Below are 22,200 nucleotides of genomic sequence, written 5' to 3'. Positions count from 1 at the left end.
AGGATCCGACCTGGATCTGACATGGATCTGACCCAGCCACCAGGAAACACATCATTGCACATACTCAGTATCAGCATGTTGTGTTTATAGAGTGAATCAGTTGAGGTAATTAACCATGAGTCAATACAGACACTTCCTGTATTTACTTTCTTGGCCCCGCCCCTGCAAACCCACCTGACCAATGGGTGGACAGAACGTTTCTGTGTATGTAGTGATGCGAACTGTGTAAAAAGAGAAGACGCTCTGAGTTTCTGATTTGAACCACAGCAAACACACTGACGGAGTGAAAACACCCAGAGTCCTGGTCTTGGTCCTGGCTCTGATCCTAGTCTCAGTCCTGGTCCTGATCCTGGCTTTGGTCCTGGTCCTGGTCCTGGTCCTGGTCCTGGTTCTGATCCTAGTCTCAGTCCTGGTCTTGTTGAGTCTCTAACAGTCTGCTGCAGTGAAACTTTAACTGCTGAACATCCGCAACCTGTAATTATGGTTTGGACTGTGTGTGTGTGTGTGTGTGTGTGTGTGTGTGCGTGTGTGTGTGTGTGTGTGTGTGTGTGTGTGTGACAGGAAAGCATTAGCCAGCTTCTTCCTCTCTGATTTCCTGTGATGTGATTCGTTGTTTCCCGGGTTCAGAGGAATGTGGAGGCTCGCCATCGCTTCCTCAGAGGGGTGGGGGTGGGGGGTGGATGTGTGTGTTGTTCTGTAAAGTTGAAAACATGAAGAAGAGAAACATATCGAGCTGAGAACTCTGCAGGATCTGAGAGACCACCACAGACCCCCTGAGATCCTGGACTCTCTCAGACCTGTTTTAATTTACCGAGTCTGTATGAAGCTCTGATCATGTCCAGGTGAGACAGTCACAGCTCAGGTGAGACAGTATGTGGTTTGGATCCAGGACTCAGGGGCCAGTTGCACAAAACACCTTAAGTGTTCTCCTTAAGGTTTCCTTAAAATGTTCATTTAAATATTTAAGGTTTACTCCTTATCTTAGTCTTTAACTTCAGGAATCACTTAAAGTCAGTTAAATTGTTGAACAAAAGACCTTAGAGACCAAAGTTCCCGCCAAAACAACAGGAGGATAAGAGAGCAGGTATTACGAGAGCTAATGGAAGCAAATCAACAGTCTCCATGTTTCCATGGAGACTGTTCATTTGCAGTAGAATTTTACTGCTGTAAAATCTATTTCATTGCTGTAAATGCCTTAATGTTTTTCCTTAACTAAGGAAAACTTTAAAGAGATTATGTGAAACACCCTTAAGTGACTCCCTCAGCTAAGGAAAAGTTAAACCTTGAGTGTCAGACTTAAGTAGAAAACTTAAGGTGTTCTGTGGAACTGGCTCCTGGTGTAACTTTTATTTTGAAGGTAACGTGAACATGAGAGGAGAGACGTAAACAGCTGACAGCAGCTGCATCCAGATGTGATGTGGTTTAAAGGTTTTCACCTGGTCTTGTTTAATCTACATCATGACTGTAGAACAGGTGAGAACAGGTATGTCATCACAGATAGGAGTGTGTGTGTGTGTGTGTGTGTAGTTAATCTGTGTGTTGTGTCTGCAGCTTCAGTGTTGACAACAAACAGAGGAACATCGTCTGCAGCTCAGAGACCAGACACCAAGTTTCTCATGCTGATTCACTTCACTGTGTGTTTTTGTATATAATATAATATAATATAATATAATATAACACGTGTTGTATATAAGATGTCGTTTATTTTATTACAGAAACACTGATGTGTTGAACCAGGTCTGACTGATTAATATTATTATTATTGTCGAAGTGCAGAGATGAAACATTAATCCTCTAATGAGACAACGACCTGTCAACACTTGACACTGGAGATGCCATGTCCTCTGTATCCCCTGTGTCCTGCTCTGGACTCTGCTATGAGACTGTTACTGTTTTCACTGTGATCCACACATGAAGAGAGCGAAGAAGAAGAAGGAGGAGGAGGAGGAGGAGGAGGAGGAGGAGGAGGAGGGGAGCAGGAAGTCCAGTGATGATCCTCCCTCAGAACAAACAAACATCAACAGGAACTTCATGTTCTCATGTGAGAGAACAAACCTCTGCACTGAAGAACATTCGAGGAACGTTAGAGAAACATTACAAGAAAAGTCACTTTCTGGAAACTTTCCACATAATTCCCTAAAATAATCTTTAAATGAGCTTCAGCAGGTCAACACAGAAAGAAGGAAACAAAGAACTAAACTCTGTCCTTCAAAATAAATCTGACTGAAAAAAAAACTCTGATGATTTACCCACATGTTCCAGCTCAACAGTCTGTGAATGAATGAATGAGTTGATGCTAACTGGTCAACAGCTGCTCCTTTCATTAAGGGTCAGTAATGACCTGTGGGGTTCCTCAGGGTTCTATTGTTGGTTCTTTATCATTCTCATTTGTTACAACCTTTAACAAATATTCATATAAATACATATACATGATATAATTTCTTTGAAAAATATTAATTATGACTTTATTCTCAACACATTTTTCTCACAAGATTACTACTTTATTTTTTTCATGTAAAATTACTTTTTTTTTAATTTTTAAATATTATGACTTCAATTAAAAATGACAAATTTTAATTATTTCTGAAATATTTGTTTTTCTTTAAAAAATTGCAACAATACATGATTTTTCTTCTTGTGGATCGAGAATAAAAGTGTAACATTACAACTTATTGAAATACTTTATGATGTTTTATGTATTTTTATGAAATGACTTGATTGTTTGACTGAACTTTCTGTTGTTTCTACTGAGAGAGAGAGAGAGAGAGAGAGAGAGAGAGAGAGAGAGAAAATGCTGTGACCCCCCCCCCCATGGACCTGAAGCTGCTGCAGAGACATTAGGGGCCGGTGGGGTTCAGAGGGAGGAGGCCCAGTGCAGAGGGTTAGGAGGGGGACCAGGAGGTGTTGGGGGTTTTGGGGGGGGGGGGCCCTCTCAGCATTCAGCCCAGCGCTCATTAGACATGCAAAGCTTCAGTATTGGAGCTGAGAGCTGAATGAGTCGCCTTTGTCCTGTAATTGGAGATGGTTCAGTGGGAGCCACAAAGGGAACAGGACCTCCACACCCCCCCACCCCAATTACCCCACCCCCACCCCCCCTTTCTGACCCCCACCCCCACTTCACTCCCTGTTGTGTAACTTGTTGCTTTTAGTTTCCAAGAAATTATCCAACAACAGAATGAGACACTGACTTTAAACCTTCTCACCTGGACACATGATGTTCACCTGTGTGACATCACAGAGGTACCAGGTGTGTACAACATGACAACGATGTTCACCTGTCTGACTCTGGAGGGGTTGATGATGATGTCATCAATGAGTTCTGATTGGTGGACTCACACTGAAGTCTCCGTCTTGCTGCCAATCAGCAGGATGGTTAAAGTCAGAGTGGTGCTGGTGATTGGAGGAGCCTGGGGTCATCTCCATGACAACAGCAGCTGAGGCTGATGGGGGTTGTAGTATTCAGTGATGAGTCAGAACATAAAGGTGTGATGGTTCCGTCAGTGACTGATCTGAGGTCAGATTAAAGTTCCAATACAAACAGTGTAATCTGTTTGATCCTTTTTAATCTGTTTCTGTCTGAACACACACACACACACACACATACACACACACACATACACACACACTAACACACACTGAGACTGACTATGATGAGTCATGTGACCCCACACACCTGAAGGTTGCTTCAGGTCCTCCTGCTTTCACTGATCAGTCTCTTTGTCTAAATAAAAGAGTGTCTGAGCTTCTAACAACGACAATGACAACAACAACAGCAACAACAACGACAATGACAACAACCACAACAACGACAGACGTTTGTGTGTTTGTGTGTTTGTTTGTTTGTCGGCAGGGTTAAAGGGGCAAAGCCAGGAGTTTATTCATCACTGTGAGAGAAACATTTTTCAACATGTTCATCAGTTTCTCAGTTTAATGTTTATTCAGACACATTAATGTTGATCTCTGTGTTTGTACGATCTGGTGCAGATCCAGATCACAACATGGATCTGGTCAGTGTTCGGTTCTGGTGGAGGTCTGTGGAGGATCTGATCCGGCTTCGATGTTTCACTGACTTCAGGTCAAAACTAGTTTGACAAATACATTTTATTCCGAGGTCTGTGACTGAGAGTCGAGTTTTTTTACTTTTAGCAGTTTCAGGTCCTGATCAGGATCAGGGTTTATATCCTGGTTTAAACCAGGATCTGAATGTGGATCTGAGGCTGAAGAGAAACAGTTAACAGAGAGACGAGAGTCGATTCTCTGGATGACTGGAGCCGAACAAACCCTGAAACACAGCAACAAAAGACCACAATCCTCCTCTCCATCACCCCCCACCCCCAAAAAAGGAGAGGAACCCATTATGTAACCCACCAACCATCCTAGTCATTAACTGGTTCCCAGTTAAAAGAGTGAAGGGGGTTTTGGGGGAGATGTTGAGGGCTGGGGGGTCACGTGGTCCACAGAGGCTTGTTTACCACAACAAGGGGCGAACAAGGGAGAAATAGACTGTGAAGAGAGAGAGAGAGAGAGAGAGAGAGAGAGGAAGAGAGAGAGACAGAAACAGAGAAAAGGAGGAGAAAAAGTTTTTCCCACCGACTCATTCACAACGGAACTTCTTTCACACGCCGAGCTGCTGACCGCCGTCACCATGGAAACAACAGGAACAGAGAGAAAGAGAGAGAGAAATTTTAACTCCTTTATTTCTCATTGACAGAGAGAAGCAGCCACTAGAGGGCGACACTGAAAATCATATAAAATCATAAAATCATAAAATAAAGAAAAAAACAGGAATAAACTCAGTGATCAGTTTATTAGGAACAGCTTACTAACAGAGGAGTTCCTCTGTTTTTCCAGATGTTGGTGTTTGAGACATGGAGTCTGATCCTGCTGGGGGGAGCCATTACAAGATGGTGAACTGTGACATGAAGGATGAACATGGTCAGCAACAACAGTCAGACTGAGACACTCACCAGCAGCCTGGACTGTTGGTCCATGGATTCAGACTCTGACCATCTGCTGCCTCAGCAAAATCCAGATCCATCAGACCAGGATCTGATATCATTGAATGTTGCAGCTTTAAGATTTAACTTCACTGGATCGAAGAGTGAACCAGGACCAGACCCAGACCAAGAGGACACAGAGCTGTAGTTTCTGGGTGTATCACTCATGAAATCTGTGAATTAATTCAAGATATTTTTTTTTACACCCAATATATTTAAATGTCACTGAAATGATTTTATTCCTGTGCACAGAGACACGGAGCTTTCAAACATTATGTGCAGGCTAAAGTTTGGAAATAAAATTTACAGAAGAAAGTTTGATTATATATAATTATGTCACTTATGTGTTTTATCTGTGTAATTACAGTGTAATTAGTTTTTTTCTATATAAACTTATTGAAAAGATAAAATGACATTAAACAAACAGTTCAAGTTGAGCGAATGAAACAAAGCAGCAGGATCTGAAACGTCTGCTTCTCCTACATCAACTGTGTGACCTGCTCAGAAATAAGATGACTGAAGTAAAACTAAAGAGATTTTAATGAGATGATTATAAACAGCAGGTTGAACTGAAATAACCGAATAATACATTTTATGTTGTAGGTTTTTTCTTAGGAAAACTGTTCTACGGCTGAAACAGTAAACGGATTATTACCCACATTAGTACTTTATGGAACGTCGAACCTGCCCCCATTGATTGATTTGGTATTTTTTGCTAATTTATCTTTTTAATCAGTTTTCAAACGTCTGATGAAACCAGGACTCTTTAGAGTTTCTATAGTTCGGCACAGATAAAATCCACCAAGCACTTCATTTCCTGCTGATCTTACTTGTCATGAAAAATAATTTCTTCGACGTAGTAGAGAAAAACACATTCAAAGTTAAAAGTTTATGTAAAACATATATAATTAGTTTATTAAATGTATGCCGAATTAATTCGGTGCGTCGCGCGGTTTCAGGATATAGTATATATGATATTTTAATCCACACATGGAGTCGATAATAACGAGCTTTTAATTAATACATGGATTTGTCAACGGAATTTGGAAAAACATACGTCGACGCATGAGCAGAACGTATCGCGGCTGAAGCTGTCGTGAACTGTAAATATTTGACGGCAAGCCGTATTCCAGTCCGTCCATCGAGACTACACGTGAAAGTAGAAAACCCGTAAGTTAAAGGGCTGAGCCGCGGTTTTCATCCAGTGGTTGAGAAGAGCTTGTGGTTCCGGCGAAGCACCAGTCCGGCAGAATGCTGTATCTGATCGGCCTGGGTCTGGGAGATGCCGCGGACATCACGGTGAAGGGTCTGGAGGCGGTGAGGAGCTGCTCCAGGGTTTACCTGGAGGCCTACACCTCGGTCCTGACCGTGGGGAAGGAGGCTCTGGTGAGTCTGGCAACAGACACCAAACACATGACGTCATGGTTTAGACACTGTTCACTCTTTACATGTTAAACCACAAACTGACTTCAGTCCGCTCCGCTGTACCGTGACGTCACAGACTGAAGCCAGTGTCAGTGAATCTGCTCCTGTCTGTAGCTGTTGTCAGCTGTGTCACTGTGCTGCGTTCAGGAACCTCCTGAACCCCGTTTAACTCTGCACCTCAGCAACACCAGCATGTCAACTCTAAACATTGTGTCCAGGTGAACTATTAGTGGATCGGCTGTGAGTTCACAGGGAGGAATAATGTGACCATTGATCAGTGTGATGATGTCACAGTAGAAACAGATCACCATGACAACTCTATCGTCTCACAGCATGTGTCTACATGTCTCCAGATGTGCTCAACGGTGTGTTGTCTGCTGCGTCTCATTTCAGTTACTATAGTTACTACACTGTGTTCAGTTACCATAGTTACTATTGTTACAACACTGTTCAGTTACTACTAAACCAATATGCTGCTAAACCAACTGACACACTGCTAAACTAACAAACTGCTAAACCAACTAACACACTGCTAAACCAACTAACACACTGCTAAACCAACTAACGCACTGCTAAACTAACACACTGCTAAACCAACTAACACACTGCTAAACTAATAAACTGCTAAACCAACTACACACTGCTAAACTAACAAACTGCTAAACCAGCTAACACACTGCTAAACCAACTAACACACTGCTAAACTAACAAATTGCTAAACCAACTAACACGTTGCTAAACTAACAAACTGCTAAACCAACTCACACACTGCTAAACCAACTAACACACTGCTAAACTAATAAACTGCTAAACCAACTACACACTGCTAAACTAACAAACTGCTAAACCAACTACACACTGCTAAACGAACAAACTGCTAAACCAGCTAACAAACTGCTAAACCAACTAACACACTGCTAAACTAACAAATTGCTAAACCAACTAACACGTTGCTAAACTAACACACTGCTCAACCAACTAACACACTGCTAAACTAACAAACTGCTAAACCAACTAACACACTGCTAAACCAACTAAAGCACTGCTAAACTAACGCACTGCTAAACTAACACACTGTTAAACCAACTAACACACTGCTAAACTAATAAACTGCCAAACCAACTACACACTGCTAAACTAACAAACTGCTAAACCAGCTAACACACTGCTAAACTAACAAACTGCTAAACCAGCTAACACACTGCTAAACCAACCAACAGACTGCTAAACTAACAAATTGCTAAACCAACTACAAACTTCTAAACCAACTACACACTGCTAAACTAACAAACTGCTAAACCAGCTAACACACTGCTAAACTAACACACCGCTAAACCAACAAACACACTGCTAGACTAACAAACTGCTAAACCAACTAACACACTGCTAAACAGACTAACGCACTGCTAAACTAACACACTGTTAAACCAACTAACGCACTGCTAAACTAACACAATGCTAAACCAACTAACACACTGCTAAACTAACAAACTGCTAAACCAACTAACACACTGCTAAACTAATAAACTGCTAAACCAACTACACACTGCTAAACTAACTAACATACTGCTAAACCAACTCACACACTGCTAAACTAACAAACTGCTAAACCAACTACACACTGCTAAACTAACAAACTGCTAAACCAGCTAACACAATGCTAAACCAACTAACACACTGCTAAACTAACAAATTGCTAAACCAACTAACATGTTGCTAAACTAACACACTGCTAAACCAACTAACACACTGCTAAAGTAACACACCGCTAAACCAACAAACACACTGCTAGACTAACAAACTGCTAAACCAACTACAAACTGCTAAACCAACTACACACTGCTAAACTAACAAACTGCTAAACCAACTGACACACTGCTAAACTAACACACTGCTAAACCAACTAACACACTGCTAAACCAACTGACACACTGCTAAACCAACTAACACACTGCTAAAGTAACACACCGCTAAACCAACAAACACACTGCTAGACTAACAAACTGCTAAACCAACTACAAACTGCTAAACCAACTACACACTGCTAAACTAACAAACTGCTAAACCAACTAACACACTGCTAAACTAACACACTGCTAAACCAACTAAAACACTGCTAAACCAACTGACACACTGCTAAAGTAACACACCGCTAAACCAACAAACACACTGCTAGTCTAACAAACTGCTAAACCAACTACACACTGCTAAACTAACAAATTGCTAAACCAACTAACACGTTGCTAAACTAGCAAACTGCCAAACCAGCTAACACACTGCTAAACCAACTGACACCCTGCTAAAGTAACACACCGCTAAACCAACAAACACACTGCTAGTCTAACAAACTGCTAAACCAACTACACACTGCTAAACTAACAAATTGCTAAACCAACTAACACGTTGCTAAACTAGCAAACTGCCAAACCAGCTAACACACTGCTAAACCAACTGACACCCTGCTAAAGTAACACACCGCTAAACCAACAAACACACTGCTAGTCTAACAAACTGCTAAACCAACTACACACTGCTAAACTAACAAATTGCTAAACCAACTAACACGTTGCTAAACTAGCAAACTGCCAAACCAGCTAACACACTGCTAAACCAACTAACACACTGCTAAACCAACTAACGCACTGCTAAACTAACACACTGCTAAACCAACTAACCACTGCTAAACTAACAAACTGCTAAACCAGCTAACACACTGCTAAACCAACTAACAGACTGCTAAACTAACACACTGCTAAACCAACTAACACACTGCTAAACCAACTGACACACTGCTAAACCAACTAACTGCTAAACCAACTAACACACTGCTAAACTAACACACTGCTAAACCAACTAACACACTGCTAAACTAACAAACTGCTAAACCAACTAACACACTGCTAAACCAACACACTGCTAAACCAACTAACGCACTGCTAAACTAACACACTGCTAAACCAACTAACACACTGCTAAATCAACTAACACACTGCTAAACAAACAAACGGCTAAACCAACTAACACACTGCTAAAACTGCTAAACCAGCTAACACACTGCTAAACTAACACACTACTAACCAAATAACACACTGCTAAACCAACTAACACACTGCTAAACTAACAAACTGCTAAACCAGCTAACACACTGCTAAACTAACACACTACTAACCAAATAACACACTGCTAAACCAACTAACACACTGCTAAACTAACTAACTGTGTTACAGAGTTTCTCTGTTATTTAACTTACATTCTTTGATATAAACAGGGAGGACAAAATAATAGAAACTACAGTAACAAACTGTCACAGTGTGTAATACACAGGGACAGTGTTATAACCACGGTAATGGCGTGCTAACAGCGTACTAACAGTTCCTGCCTGGCCCTCAGGAGCAGTACTATGGGAAGCAGCTGATCCTGGCGGACAGAGATCTGGTTGAACAGGGGGCTGATGAGATCCTGAAGGATGCTGATGTGGCTGATGTGGCGTTCCTGGTGGTGGGCGACCCGTTCGGGTGAGTCATGGTGTCCACGTATCAGATCTGAGGTCTGCTGTCAGAGTGAGGATTGTTGTGGAGAGGTGCAGACTCTGACCTGACCACAGAGTTTGTGTCGGAGCAGCTCGCTCTTCATTTCAGCAGATTTCCCTCCAAAACCACCAGATTCCTGAGAGTTAATGACAGACTTCAGCTCTCTCTCTCTCTCTCTTTGTTTAGCTCACATGAAGCCAGAAGCTTCTCTCCGTCACAGGAGACTAAAAATGTTCGTGGTGTTTCTATTCATCATGGTGTTGTTTCACCTCTGTCCTGTCCTCTGACAGATTTATTACAGATTTATCCTCATTATTTATTCTATTCACTTCTCCTGGAGTTTGTCTTTATCTTTTATCTATTCTGTTATTGATTATCAATAATATCTATCTATTGTTTTTACTAAATGTGTAATTCTTCATCTTCCCGCAGAGCCACCACCCACAGTGACCTGGTCCTGAGAGCAGTGAATGCTGGGATACCGTACAAAGTCATCCACAACGCCTCCATCATGAATGCCGTGGGCTGCTGTGGTCTGCAGGTAAAACACACACCTGTCTGGATCCTGATTGGCGGAAGGACCAGGAAGTGGACTACATGTCAGGGGCTGGTGGTGTTGTACTAGTCTCATCAGACTGGGAGCTGGTTCTGGTTTCTGACCTGAGTCATAAACGTCTCTGAGCGTTTGATAAAAACTGTTGAAGGTTTTGATGGTTCTGGTCGTAGACGATCCTCCCAGTGTTTATTTATTTTAACGAACTGTTTACTGCAGAGGACACGAGCACCAACCCTGGTATGTTTATGTTTTACCCTCTGGGGCCATTAATTTGATAAAATCCCATTAGCCACTTGACATTTCAAGATGGCCGCCATTTCTGGCACAAGAAACATATTTTACCCACAGGCAGATTTCAAATTGTAATCCTGTTTTAGACTCTGAGGACGTCAAATGGTAAATGCACTTTTCTAGTCTTACTGACTCAAAGCGCTTTACAATACTTCCACACTCACCCGTTCACTCATATTCAGACATCGCACTCGCACACTGATGGAACAACCATCAGGGGCAATGTGGGGTTCAGTATCTTGCCCAAGGGTACTTCGACATCAACCTGAGGAGCTGGAGATCGAACCACCGACCTTCTAATTAGTGGACGACCCACTCTACCTTCTGAGCCACAGCCATCCTCCAGTCTCACCTCAAGTTTCCTCAGAGCTGCGTTTAGGACATTTCTAATTTCTAATATTAATGCGGAAAATTTTTGCATAATTTTACAAACCATTCATTTTGAACGATGAACCAAGAGTTCTGTAAGAGTCTACAGTCTACTTGTTTACTTGTCTTAACGTTAGCTTGGTAGGCTAACTCACAAGCGCTAGGCTAGTTAGCAAGCTTTTTTATGACTAATAATTTTTGCTTAAGTATACGTTCATTTTATTTTTTACAGTGTTTTAGGGTTAGTTTTAGGGTCCTCCTACATTGTTAAAATGATTTGACACCTGGATTATTGATATGAGAAAATGGTGGTGGCCATCTTGAATTTTCCAGTGGCTAACGTGTTTTATCAAAAGAGTGAAAACCCAAGGAGGATTTGAGAAGTTTAGTTCTCGTATCCACATTTGAAAGATTTCTCTGAAACATGCAGTGATCTGTTGAGCTCCCAGGTGAAATACCTGGTGTCATGTGGCTGAGGTTTACAGGATGCTGCAGGTGTTTAAACAGATTCATAGTGTTTGATGGTGAATATCAGCTGATTGTCGTAGTTTAAGAGAATCAGCTGAGACGTCAGCCTGACAGTCAGAGCTCAGGGCGACACGCCTCCGTGTGTCCTCTGTCCCATCTTTCCCATCTGGTGCTGATGATGATGTCAGTGAACACACCGCATTAATGTGACCACATCAATAACTGAGCTGTCAGAGCAGCCAATCAGAGAGCAGGACCCAGCTGTCCACGCACGCACGCACCCACACACACACACACACACACACACACACACACACACACACACACACACACATACATTAGCATTAATGCTAACAGAGCTCTCCTCTGGGAGGTCGTTAATATGTTAATAAGGGGCGGGTGTGCTGTCTGTGGGACATTATTACCCCCCCAATAAAAAACACTGGACCCCCTCCCTACCTGTCAGACAGAGATACAGCTGCTGCTGTGACTCACACACACACACACACAAACCTGAATCTGACGTGAACAATAAAGATTCACAGATTAAAATTCCTTCAAAATAAAATCAGTTTTCAGAAAGATTCCAGCTGGTGTAGACTTTAGTTGACCAATCACTGACCACCTCTGACGTGATTGGTCAGCTGACCTCAGACCTGCTGCTTCCTGTCATCACGTTCTGAACTGAAACAACAGGAAACAGATTCACTCATGAGTCTCTGTTTCCTCTTTATTAAAACTGTGTGTGTGTGTGTGTGTGTGTGTGTGTGTGTGTGTGTGTGTGTGTGTGTGTGTGTGTGTGTGTTTGTTTGTGTGTGTGTCAGCTGTATAACTTTGGCGAGACGGTGTCGTTGGTGTTCTGGACGGAGACGTGGAGACCAGAAAGTTTCTATGACAAGATCTGTAAAAACAGAAGAGCTGGACTACACACACTCTGTCTGCTGGGTGAGACACACACACACACACACACACACACACACACACACACACACACACACACACACACACAGACACACAGACACACAGGTCTGGTGGTCAAAGTGCAGCAGCAGAATCACTGTGATACTGTTACCATGGGAATGGGCTCAGGTGTCAGCTGGATGTGATGAAGACCAGGGGGCGGGGCTTTCAGGGTCCAGCATGACCAGGTGTCAGACCACCATCAATCAACCCCCCCCCAAACACACACCCCAGGGACCCCCCCAAACAAACAGTCCTGTGGGAGCTGGTGTGTGTGTGTGTGTGTGTGTGTGTGTGTGTGTGTGTGTGTGTGTGTGTGTGTTTGTGTGTGTCTCAGCTGGTTCCTCTGTGTTAATGTTCATTAGAGAAAATAATAGAATTAAAACCATGAACACAGACGCTCGTCCATCAGCTGACACACTGAGTCTCTTGTCTCAGACTCTGTGGATCTAATGTGTTCTACTGTGTCTCTATTGACAGACATCAAAGTGAAAGAGCAGAGCATCGAGAACATGATGAGGTAAGAACCAGAACCACATTCTGATCCACAAGAATCCCTCCCAGGTCCAGGTCCAGTCCTCCTCTAGGTTCAGAGAGAGTAGCAGTGCTGGTCTGTTGGTGATGATGTCATTTCTCAGTTATTTTGAGGTGAACCTCAGTGAACATGTGCGGTGGCGGTGAGATGAGCTCACAGAAACATCAGAGCCACAGAGATTCTGCTGCCCCCCCCCCCCCAACCACCCCTCAGTCAGAACCACATCAAGACTCAGTCCTGGTCTGTGGTTAGAAATCAGTGTTCTCGTTCAGTGAAGCATCAAGACTAAACTGATACCTGAACCTGGTCCGGACCTGCATCTTTAAAATCGAGCTTTAGTGGACTGGACTGGACTGGGTCAGTCGAATTTGACACAGGAAGCCATTTTTGCTTTTTTCTCAATTTAATCAGATTAGAAAATCAATGACCGTGAGTCTAGATCAGGATCAAGGACTTGATCAGGATAAAGATCAGGGTCAGGGTCACATGTTTGATTGTGTAGTTTGTTGAAGTGAACTAATCCTGTTTTATGTGGATCTGGACTCCAGAGGGAAGAAGATCTATGAGCCTCCTCGCTTCATGACGGTCAGCCAGGCGGCAGATCAGCTGATCCAGATCATCCAGAGGAAGAGGGAGGAAGGGGAGGAGCTAGGTGAGTCTTACCTGATCAGCTGATCAGCTCTCATCTGATTTGGTTGAACACAGGTGAAACTCACAGGTGATTTAAAGATGGTTTTAAAGAGAAACCACGCCCACCAGTGATGTCAGTGTACTGACACACCCTGGAGTACACTGTGACATCACTGCAGGTTTATAGTTCAGGTGACCTTTGACCTTTTAATAAAGAAATTAACCTTAAATCAGGTGAAATTTATGAAATGAATTTGTCCTCTTCTCTAATTAATTTTGACTTAACTTTAAATATTAAAACTTTGTTTTTATCGAAATGAGACTTTTTCTCTCAAACTTTTTTCTACATGTTATGTGACATTTTAATACTTTACTATACTATCACTTTTTTATGCCTTACTATACTACCTTAACACAGGAAGCTAATAGAGGTCAATAGAACCTGCTGCCTTTCATGCTAATGTTTGTAAGCACGCCAAAATATGCCCCTCCCCCTCTCCCCACAGGTGTGACAGAGGACACGGTGTGTGTGGGCGTGGCCCGACTCGGCGCAGATGACCAGACGATCCGCGTGGCGACGTTGCGTCAGCTGTTGTCATATGACCTCGGCGCTCCGCTCCACTCACTGGTCGTAACGGCTCAACTCCACCCGCTGGAGGTGGACATGCTGCGAGTGAACGCAGAACCAAACGCACTGGAGCACCTGCACATGATCGACAGCTCCACCTACACCTCATAACACACACCTGTCTGTCTGTGTGACCCCCCCCCCACCCCCAACATGATCCAGATCTGAACCTGGAGTCAAGAGGACCAGCAGCCTTACCCAACAGAGTCCTCAGTGATGGTTTAGACCAGGACCTGGTCCTCACACAGACACAGCTGCAGGACTCTGAGGTTGAAAGCAACATCTGGACCAGATGTTTGATCCAGTTTGACTGTTAAATTACACACATTTTACACTTTAATGTTGAATTGATCCAGTTTGTCTCTGGTGATGATGATGATGTCAGAGCATCTGATCAGCTGTGATCTGTCCTCACACCAGGTATCTGTGTCTTTGTGACATAATGAATCAGTCGAGTCAGTTTTCCTGAATGAATCTGATTTAATGTTGAATATTGTGGAACTGGTTTCACCTGTGATCTGGATCACATGAAAACACGTTAGTCCAAAAACCTCCAAGAACTTAAAGAGTCCCTCCCCCCATGTCTCCCATATAATCAGTATAAAGTTGTGATAACTGGTTCCTATAACTTCAGCTCACACCTGTGCTGATAATTGCTCAGGTGTGATCAGATCACAGGTGACACCAGGTGAAAAGGTTTGACAACAATTTAATAAACATCTGACACTGAAACCTTGTTACACAGTTTCTCCTCTGGTCTGATTTTCCCTCCAAAATATCCAGGTGTTTCCTCAGAGGGAGGTGTCGGATGAACAGTTTCTGTGTCTCAGGTTTAGACGATCGATTGATGTATCGTCCAGCTTGACAATGAGGCGTGCAGGTGCTTATAAAATGATGGTTAAATCAGCTTCTCTTTGCCTCCTCAGACTGAAACAATTAAGCCTGATAAAACTGATGTGATGTCATCAATCAAGCTGTAGATCAATAATCAATAATAATCAGCTCAGAGAAACTGAATCATTTATTACAGTTGAAAAAAGACTGAAACCTTCCGACCGGTCACATGGTCTGGTCACATGGTTTGGCACGTTAAAAACATGGAGTGACATCACACACACACTCACCACGGACCAATCAGCTGGCAGCAGTCTGGTCCCAGCAGTGATGTCACAGAAGGGGCGTGGCCTCAGATTGTCTCTGATTCATGATGAAGGCACTTAGCAAGAATGCTCTGTCCCGGGGGGGGGGGGCACTGCCCACCAACACAGACAGGTATATTAACATAAAAACTGGTAGGGGAGGGGCTGTTCGAGTTCATCTGGTCACAGTTCACAGTGACACCCCCCCCCCCACCTAAAATTCTGGTCACAGTCTGTCTTCAGTGACTCGCAGGGGAGGGGGGGGTCAGGGGTCACCTGCAGCAGCAGACTGAAATGTGATTGGTCCCAAGTGTCGAGAGGAGCAGGAGCGTCTACATTGCCGCCACGTCGATCTGAACGTAGAGCTGTCGAATGCCGGCCTGTGGACGGACAACAGGTGAGTAGGATTGTCAAAAAAATCAATACTCAGATACTGATCGATACTAAAAATTAGTATCAGGTCAGATACTTATTTGCAACAGCATCAATACCAACAGTGCCGTTTTCGCTTCATACAGCAGAGCTGCAGACAGACAGGCACACAGCCCCTCCCCCCACTAGCAGCTGAACACATGAACGCTAGCTGACGTTCACAACACTGAGCTGGTGTCTCCAGCATAAAGCTAAATTAACATGGCGAGTGCTGCTGCTGAAGAACCTTCACAACCTCTTTTAGTTGAAATTGAAAAAGCCAAAAGTGCCATTTGGAATGATTTTGCATTATTATTTTACCTGGCCGGCGGCACATGTTAACATTAGCTGTTTAACTATAAGCAGTTAGCTGATAGCCACATTAGCTGTCTGTTAAGTTACCTTTAAGCTAGCGGCAGCTAGGCAGCAAACGTTATCAGTCAAGCCCGTCTGTAACGTTACTAGACTGTTAATTTAACATGATAACAATTATTTGTGTCTGAAAAGTGTTATATTTCTCTTAAAGTCCCAGACTGAAGCTGAGAAAAGTCGACCAGCAACTCGACAGAAACAGCGGCAGCCTCTCCTCCCAACTCTGTTTGATCAGCAACGAAAACATGGTGCCAAGTCACCAGAAGCACAGACAATAAACAGGGCTGTAGCCGAATATATTTGCATGTCACATATATATATATATATATATATATACACACACACACACACACACACACACACACACACACACCTTACAGTAAGGTTACTGTTGTTTTTTTTGCACAACCTCAGACAACATAAAAATAGTGTTGTCATTGATATTATTGTTTGTATTGTTCTAATCTTTATTAAAAAAAGGGTTAAGGTCATTTTTTCTCCCCATGGTATCGAAGATGGTATCAAGTATCAAGTATTTTCCAGGGAAACGTTAATGTGTGGTGCGTTCAGGTACCTGTGTGAAGATGTGGTGAGTCTGGCTGAGGATCCAGCGGGTGTCAGCGTCGGGGGCGACCAGCAGCTTTAAAGTTCCGATGTAAACGTCAGTACACAGAGTCCAGAAGTGAGGCTCCTGCAGGTTGTACACTCCCTGCAGCTGCTGCACCTGAATGCAACACAACAAACCAGTAATTAGACCTGTCCATCACACAGAACGCTGGATATTACAGACACCTGGCCAACAGTGTTCCAGGTTTTGTTGGGGGTGGGTTCTATGAGGGTGTGGTCAGTGCTCACCCTCTGGTAACACTCTGGCAGGGCATGGTCCAGTGAGGGAGGAGTTCTCTGCATCAGGATCCCGATGGACTCCTTCAGTAAAGGCACCACGCTGAGGGTCAGAGATCAGAGGTCACAGAGGGACGGTGAAGGTGGACTGAGCATCGCAACACTGACCATACAATTATACTATCAGTACTACTACTACTGTTACTACTACTACTACTACTAGTTACTACTACAGTGCATTACACGACCTGAACACTCAGAAGAACAAATACTCCCCGACTCTAAATGAGCTGCTGCTTATAGTTCTACTGAAATGTGATACTAGTACAAATATCAGTACAAATACTAATACTACAGTTACTACTAGTACTGCTGCCTTACTACTACCAACACCTGAGTTTGAGTAGCAGCTGGTTCTGAACTGGTCTTCCACAAACACTTGATGTTTATCTGGAGGTTCTGGTCTGAGTCCTCAGCTCAGATCCTGTGAGGACTCTGGAGGTTTTGAGTCCTGCTGTGGACTGTGCCTGCAGCAGTTTCCAGCTGCAGTAACCTGATGCCTGTGGTTTGTGCAGGACTCTGAGCTGACCACAGCTCCGCTCGGCTCCTCGCTCTGCTGACGCTTTAAATGTGCAGCTGCATTCACTTCCAGCCTATCAGACCACATCAGCACATCAACTCCATCTATCACCGCGGCTTCTGGGAAATCTGACCACTGCTTTTACATCCCCAGGACCAAAGGACCAGACCGGACTACAGCACCGTTTCCAAGTCCATGCCGGTGGTTTGGCATGTTGGAGCCCATTAACGACTAAGTCCACATTCTTTAAATGAGTGGGAACCGTACTGTAAAGAACCCATCAGGATTTACTGGATCTCTCAGGTCAGTTCTGTGGAAACAAACTTCCAGAGAACTGAACCTGGAGTGTTTAACATCTTCATGTGGTGACGTCAACATTCCTCTGATGCTGTGTTCACCACTACTACGACATTTTAAAGCTGCAAGTTGGTAATGTGAGAAAACACCAAAGTTACACTAACTTCACATTTTCTATGTTTCGTTATTTATCAGGGAGCTCTGGGTTTCCTTCAAGAGGTTCTAATGGTTACTGAGGAGGTTCTAGGAGTCATCTGGGATGTTCTAGTCACCGCTGCAGGGGTTCAATAGGTTCTTTAAGAGGTTCTAGAGGTAATTGGAGAGGATTAGGGGTCCTTTAGGCAGATCTTAGCAGGAGGAGGTTCTTTAAAGCGTTTTCCAGGTCACTGAAGGGGTTCTAGGGGCCCTTTACTAAGTTGGAGTTGGTTGTTAAAGATGTTCTATGAGTCACTGGAGGTTCTTTGTGTCCTTGATGAGGTTATATTTTAAGTTTTCATGCATTTTTTGGTGGTTGTAGTGGTCCCTGAGAAGGTTTTGGGTCCTTTAAGATGTTCTAATGGCAACAAAGTTCATCTAGGAACGCTTTAGAAAGCTCATGTAGACATTTTACTGGTGAATGAGGAGGTTCTGGGGGTCAATTAGTGGCTCTGTTGGTCAGTGGAGATGTTGTGGAGAACAGTGCTTCACTCTCCCTGTGGAGAACACTCATTGACAATACTTTCCCTTACCCCAACCCCCCAACCTAACCCCACCCTAACCCCCCCAAAAAAGTCTTACCCCTCAAACAACGTCTCTACCTCTAGATCTGTCCGTCGTTATCCAGAATAACGAGCTGATTGGATGAAGGACACGTGTGTGTGTGTGTGTATATATATATATATATATATATATATATATATATATATATATATATATATATATATATATATATATATATATATATATATGTGTGTGTGTGTGTATGTGTGTGTGGGTCACCTGACTCCGATGAGGATGGCGATCAGCATGGAGCAGATGGGATCAGCGATCATCAGGTCGTATTTCTGCATCAGCAGAGCAGAGATGATCACACCGATACTGCCCAGAGTGTCAGCGATGATGTGGAGGAGGACGCCTGCAACACAAACACAAAAACACCCGTTTTTCTTCAGGTCAGAGTGATGGTGTGTGGCGCCCCCTGGTGGCTCAGTGAAACTAAAGGAAGCTTGTTAGGTTTTACTGGACAAGGTTCAACGACTGAGCTGAGACATTCACAAGTCCTGCCTCACTCCATTTGACTTCATTATGTCTCATTATGTGTGTGTGTGTTTGTGTGTGTGTGTGTGTGTGTGTGTGTATCTATGTGACTCACTTCAGCCCCTATTTGTTTAAATCTTTAAAATGAAACGATGTATTTTAAGATGAGTGACCGTCTGAATAAAACACGTGTCCACTTGTTGTTGTTCTGGTGAGATGTTCTGATCCATCTGTGACCTGAGACGTTACATGGACTCACCCTGAAGGATCTGTTTACTTGAACCTTTCCCCGGAGTAAGGAACAGCTCATCTGAGAGAAGAAGAGATGAGTCAGTGTGGACGACAATCACATCTGATACACACAAACACATACATATATATATATATAAATATATATATATATATACACACACACATACATACACACACACACACATATAAATATATATATATATATATACACACATATATATGTATGTATCCTCTGGTATCCATTTCTGTATAAATTTGAATCAAATAATACAATACAATAATGAAGAAACAATGTATTGTAACTAATAACACACAGATCATTGTGTTGTTGCTGTTGTTGCTGTCGTTGTATGATTCTCAGTGCAGACTGTAAACAGTGTGAAGCCGTCAACGACCTGGGGTCAGTAACAGACTCTCACCGTGACAGTGTGGTTCCTCGTGGCTGTGTCCGTGTCCTCCGTGTCCGTGTCCTCCATGACTGTGTCCATGACTGTCATGACTGTCATGGCTGTGTCCGTGTCCTCCATGTTTGCTCTGGTGGTTGTGTCCTCCGTGACTGTGTCCGTGATTCAGACTGCCGTTAAAAAGAGAGTGACTGTGACCGTGGCCTGAGAGAGAGGGGGCAGAGAGGTTAGAGAACCAAGGTTCTACTGAGCTCCAGTGTGGTTCTGTGAGGCTGCAATTTTATTCACAGGTAAAATGGAGTACTACACAATGTTCTATTGGTCTACAGCAAGGTTCTAAGCAGCTGCAGTGAGGTTATATTGGTTTGTAGTGAGGTTCTGATGAACTGCAGTGATATTCTATACAGCTGCAGTGAGGTTCTATAGGTCTACAGTGAGGTTCTATTGGTCTACAGTAAGGTTCTATTGGTCTGCAGTGAGGTTCTTTTGGTCTACAGTGAGGTTCTATTGGTCTGCAGTAAGGTTCTATTGGTCTGCAGTGAGGTTCTATTGGTCTGCAGTGAGGTTCTATTGGTCTGCAGTGAGGTTCTATAGGTCTACAGTGAGGTTCTATTGGTCTGCAGTAAGGTTCTATTGGTCTACAGTGAGGTTCTATTGGTCTGCAGTAAGGTTCTATTGGTCTGCAGTGAGGTTCTATTGGTCTGCAGTAAGGTTCTATTGGTCTGCAGTAAGGTTCTTTTGGTCTACAGTGAGGTTCTATAGGTCTACAGTGAGGTTCTATTGGTCTACAGTGAGGTTCTTTTGGTCTACAGTGAGGTTCTATTGGTCTGCAGTAAGGTTCTATTGGTCTGCAGTGAGGTTTTCCAGGTGTTACCTTCCTCTCCGTGAGAATGTCCATGTCCTCCATGCTGGAAAACAAAGATCCCGACCAGGTTCACCAGCAGACCGGCCACAGAGACAGGAAGCAGCCGCTCATGGTGAACGTCAGGAGGCTCCAGAGCCCTCTGAGAGAGAGACAGGTAGAGAGACAGACAAGTAGAGAGAGAGACAAGTAGACAGAGAGAGAGAGAGAGAGAGAGAGACAGGGAGAGAGAGAGAGACAGGAAGAGAGAGGGAGACAGGTGTGCCACGTATGTGTTAGTGTGTGTGTGTGTGTGTGTGTGTGTTACCTCGACTCCCTCAGAGAAGATGAAGAAGGCTGTGAAGATGAGGAAGAGTCCGTTGACGAATCCCGCCAACACCTCTGCTCTCACATACCTGAAACACACCAGACAGACATGAGAGACAGGTTCTCTGTGGTCCTGCAGTCAGATCTCGTGAACAGGGGGCTCCAGGGGTCAGGGGTCAGGGGTCAGGGGTCTCACCCATAGGAGAAGCTGTCGTTGGATCTCCACTTGGAGATGACGGAGGCTGCCAGACCTGCCAGCAGAGCGGTGCAGTCGAAGAACATGTGGAAGGAGTCTGAGATCAGACCTAGACTGGAGAGAGAGACACACACACACACACACACACACACACACACACACACACACACACACACACACACTCAAGCTATGAGTCTCAACTCCAGGTCTGATACCAACTGTCCAGGCAAAGGTCCAGATCCGGGGGGAGGATGAACATCATCACAGTCTGACATCATCACATTCATTATTATTATTATTATTATTATTATTATTATTATTATAGAATGGTCACTGATGGACACAACTAACCCACACACACACATTAACACACACTCCAAAGTTTACGTGGCCACACCCTGTCTCCTCTCTCTTCCTGTCTCTCTCTCTCTCCCTGTCTCTCTCTCTCTCTCTCTCTGTCTACTTGTCTCTCTCTCTACTTGTCTGTCTCTCTACCTGTCTCTCTTCTCAGAGGCTTGGAGCCTCCTGACGTTCACCATGAGCGGCTGCTTCCTGTCTCTGTTGGCCGGTCTGCTGTGAACCTGGTCGGGATCTTTGTTTTCCAGCATGGAGGACATGGACATTCTCACGGAGAGGAAGGTAACACCTGGAAACCTCACTGCAGACCAATAGAACTATACTGCAGACCAATAGAACCTCACTGTAGACCAAAAGAACCTCTACGTAGCGCACCATTAGAACCTCACTGCCCTAGACCTATGCAGAACCCACTGTAGACAAAGAACTTATGCAGACCATAGAAACCTTACTGCAGACCAATAAACCTTACTGCAGACCAATAGAACCTTACTGCAGACCAATAGAACCTTACTGCAGACCAATAGATACTTTACTGTAGACCATATAGAACCTT

The 22,200-nt window shown here is 43.7% G+C and overlaps 2 protein-coding genes across 3 annotated transcripts in view; one reads left to right on the top strand and one right to left on the bottom strand.

The window, feature by feature from the left end:
* The first annotated feature begins 6,129 nt into the window (after positions 1 to 6,129).
* dph5 (diphthamide biosynthesis 5) lies at positions 6,130 to 15,649 on the top strand. Its single transcript, XM_022764858.1, has 7 exons — positions 6,130 to 6,383; positions 9,813 to 9,937; positions 10,385 to 10,493; positions 12,461 to 12,581; positions 13,077 to 13,116; positions 13,680 to 13,783; positions 14,268 to 15,649. Exons 1-7 carry the CDS (start codon positions 6,249 to 6,251, stop codon positions 14,498 to 14,500), a joined length of 867 nt encoding a protein of 288 aa, XP_022620579.1. The 5' UTR covers positions 6,130 to 6,248; the 3' UTR covers positions 14,501 to 15,649.
* slc30a7 (solute carrier family 30 member 7) overlaps positions 15,393 to 22,200 on the bottom strand; it is a 7,814-nt gene continuing 1,006 nt past the window's right edge. Inside the window, exons 1-9 of one of the 2 annotated variants that reach the window (XM_022764857.1) lie at positions 21,288 to 21,398; positions 21,093 to 21,180; positions 20,798 to 20,927; positions 19,939 to 20,127; positions 19,527 to 19,577; positions 19,010 to 19,145; positions 17,167 to 17,257; positions 16,886 to 17,035; positions 15,393 to 15,908 (exon numbers count right to left, since the gene is read on the bottom strand). In XM_022764857.1, coding sequence (XP_022620578.1) covers positions 15,861 to 15,908; positions 16,886 to 17,035; positions 17,167 to 17,257; positions 19,010 to 19,145; positions 19,527 to 19,577; positions 19,939 to 20,127; positions 20,798 to 20,927; positions 21,093 to 21,180; positions 21,288 to 21,373 — 969 coding nt within the window. In that variant the 5' untranslated portion in view covers positions 21,374 to 21,398 and the 3' untranslated portion in view covers positions 15,393 to 15,860. Of the gene's footprint in view, positions 15,909 to 16,885; positions 17,036 to 17,166; positions 17,258 to 19,009; positions 19,146 to 19,526; positions 19,578 to 19,938; positions 20,128 to 20,797; positions 20,928 to 21,092; positions 21,181 to 21,287; positions 21,399 to 22,200 lie in introns of those variants that run through there. The other variant, XM_022764856.1, reaches the window with a different exon arrangement.

Source organism: Seriola dumerili, unplaced genomic scaffold (assembly GCF_002260705.1).
Source record: "Seriola dumerili isolate Sdu_G_001 unplaced genomic scaffold, Sdu_1.0 BDQW01000592.1, whole genome shotgun sequence".
NCBI lineage: Eukaryota > Metazoa > Chordata > Actinopteri > Carangiformes > Carangidae > Seriola > Seriola dumerili.
Note: the sequence above shows the minus strand (reverse complement) of the source record. Positions and strands in the feature narration are given on the sequence as shown.

Excerpts from the sequence above, each read along its gene's own strand:
- dph5 (XM_022764858.1), top strand. The coding sequence starts at position 6,249 with ATGCTGTATCTGATCGGCCTGGGTCTGGGAGATGCCGCGGACATCACG. Across the intron at positions 9,938-10,384 it reads GTGGTGGGCGACCCGTTCGG|AGCCACCACCCACAGTGACC; the intron begins GTGAGTCATGGT and ends ATCTTCCCGCAG. Across the intron at positions 12,582-13,076 it reads ACACACACTCTGTCTGCTGG|ACATCAAAGTGAAAGAGCAG; the intron begins GTGAGACACACA and ends CTCTATTGACAG.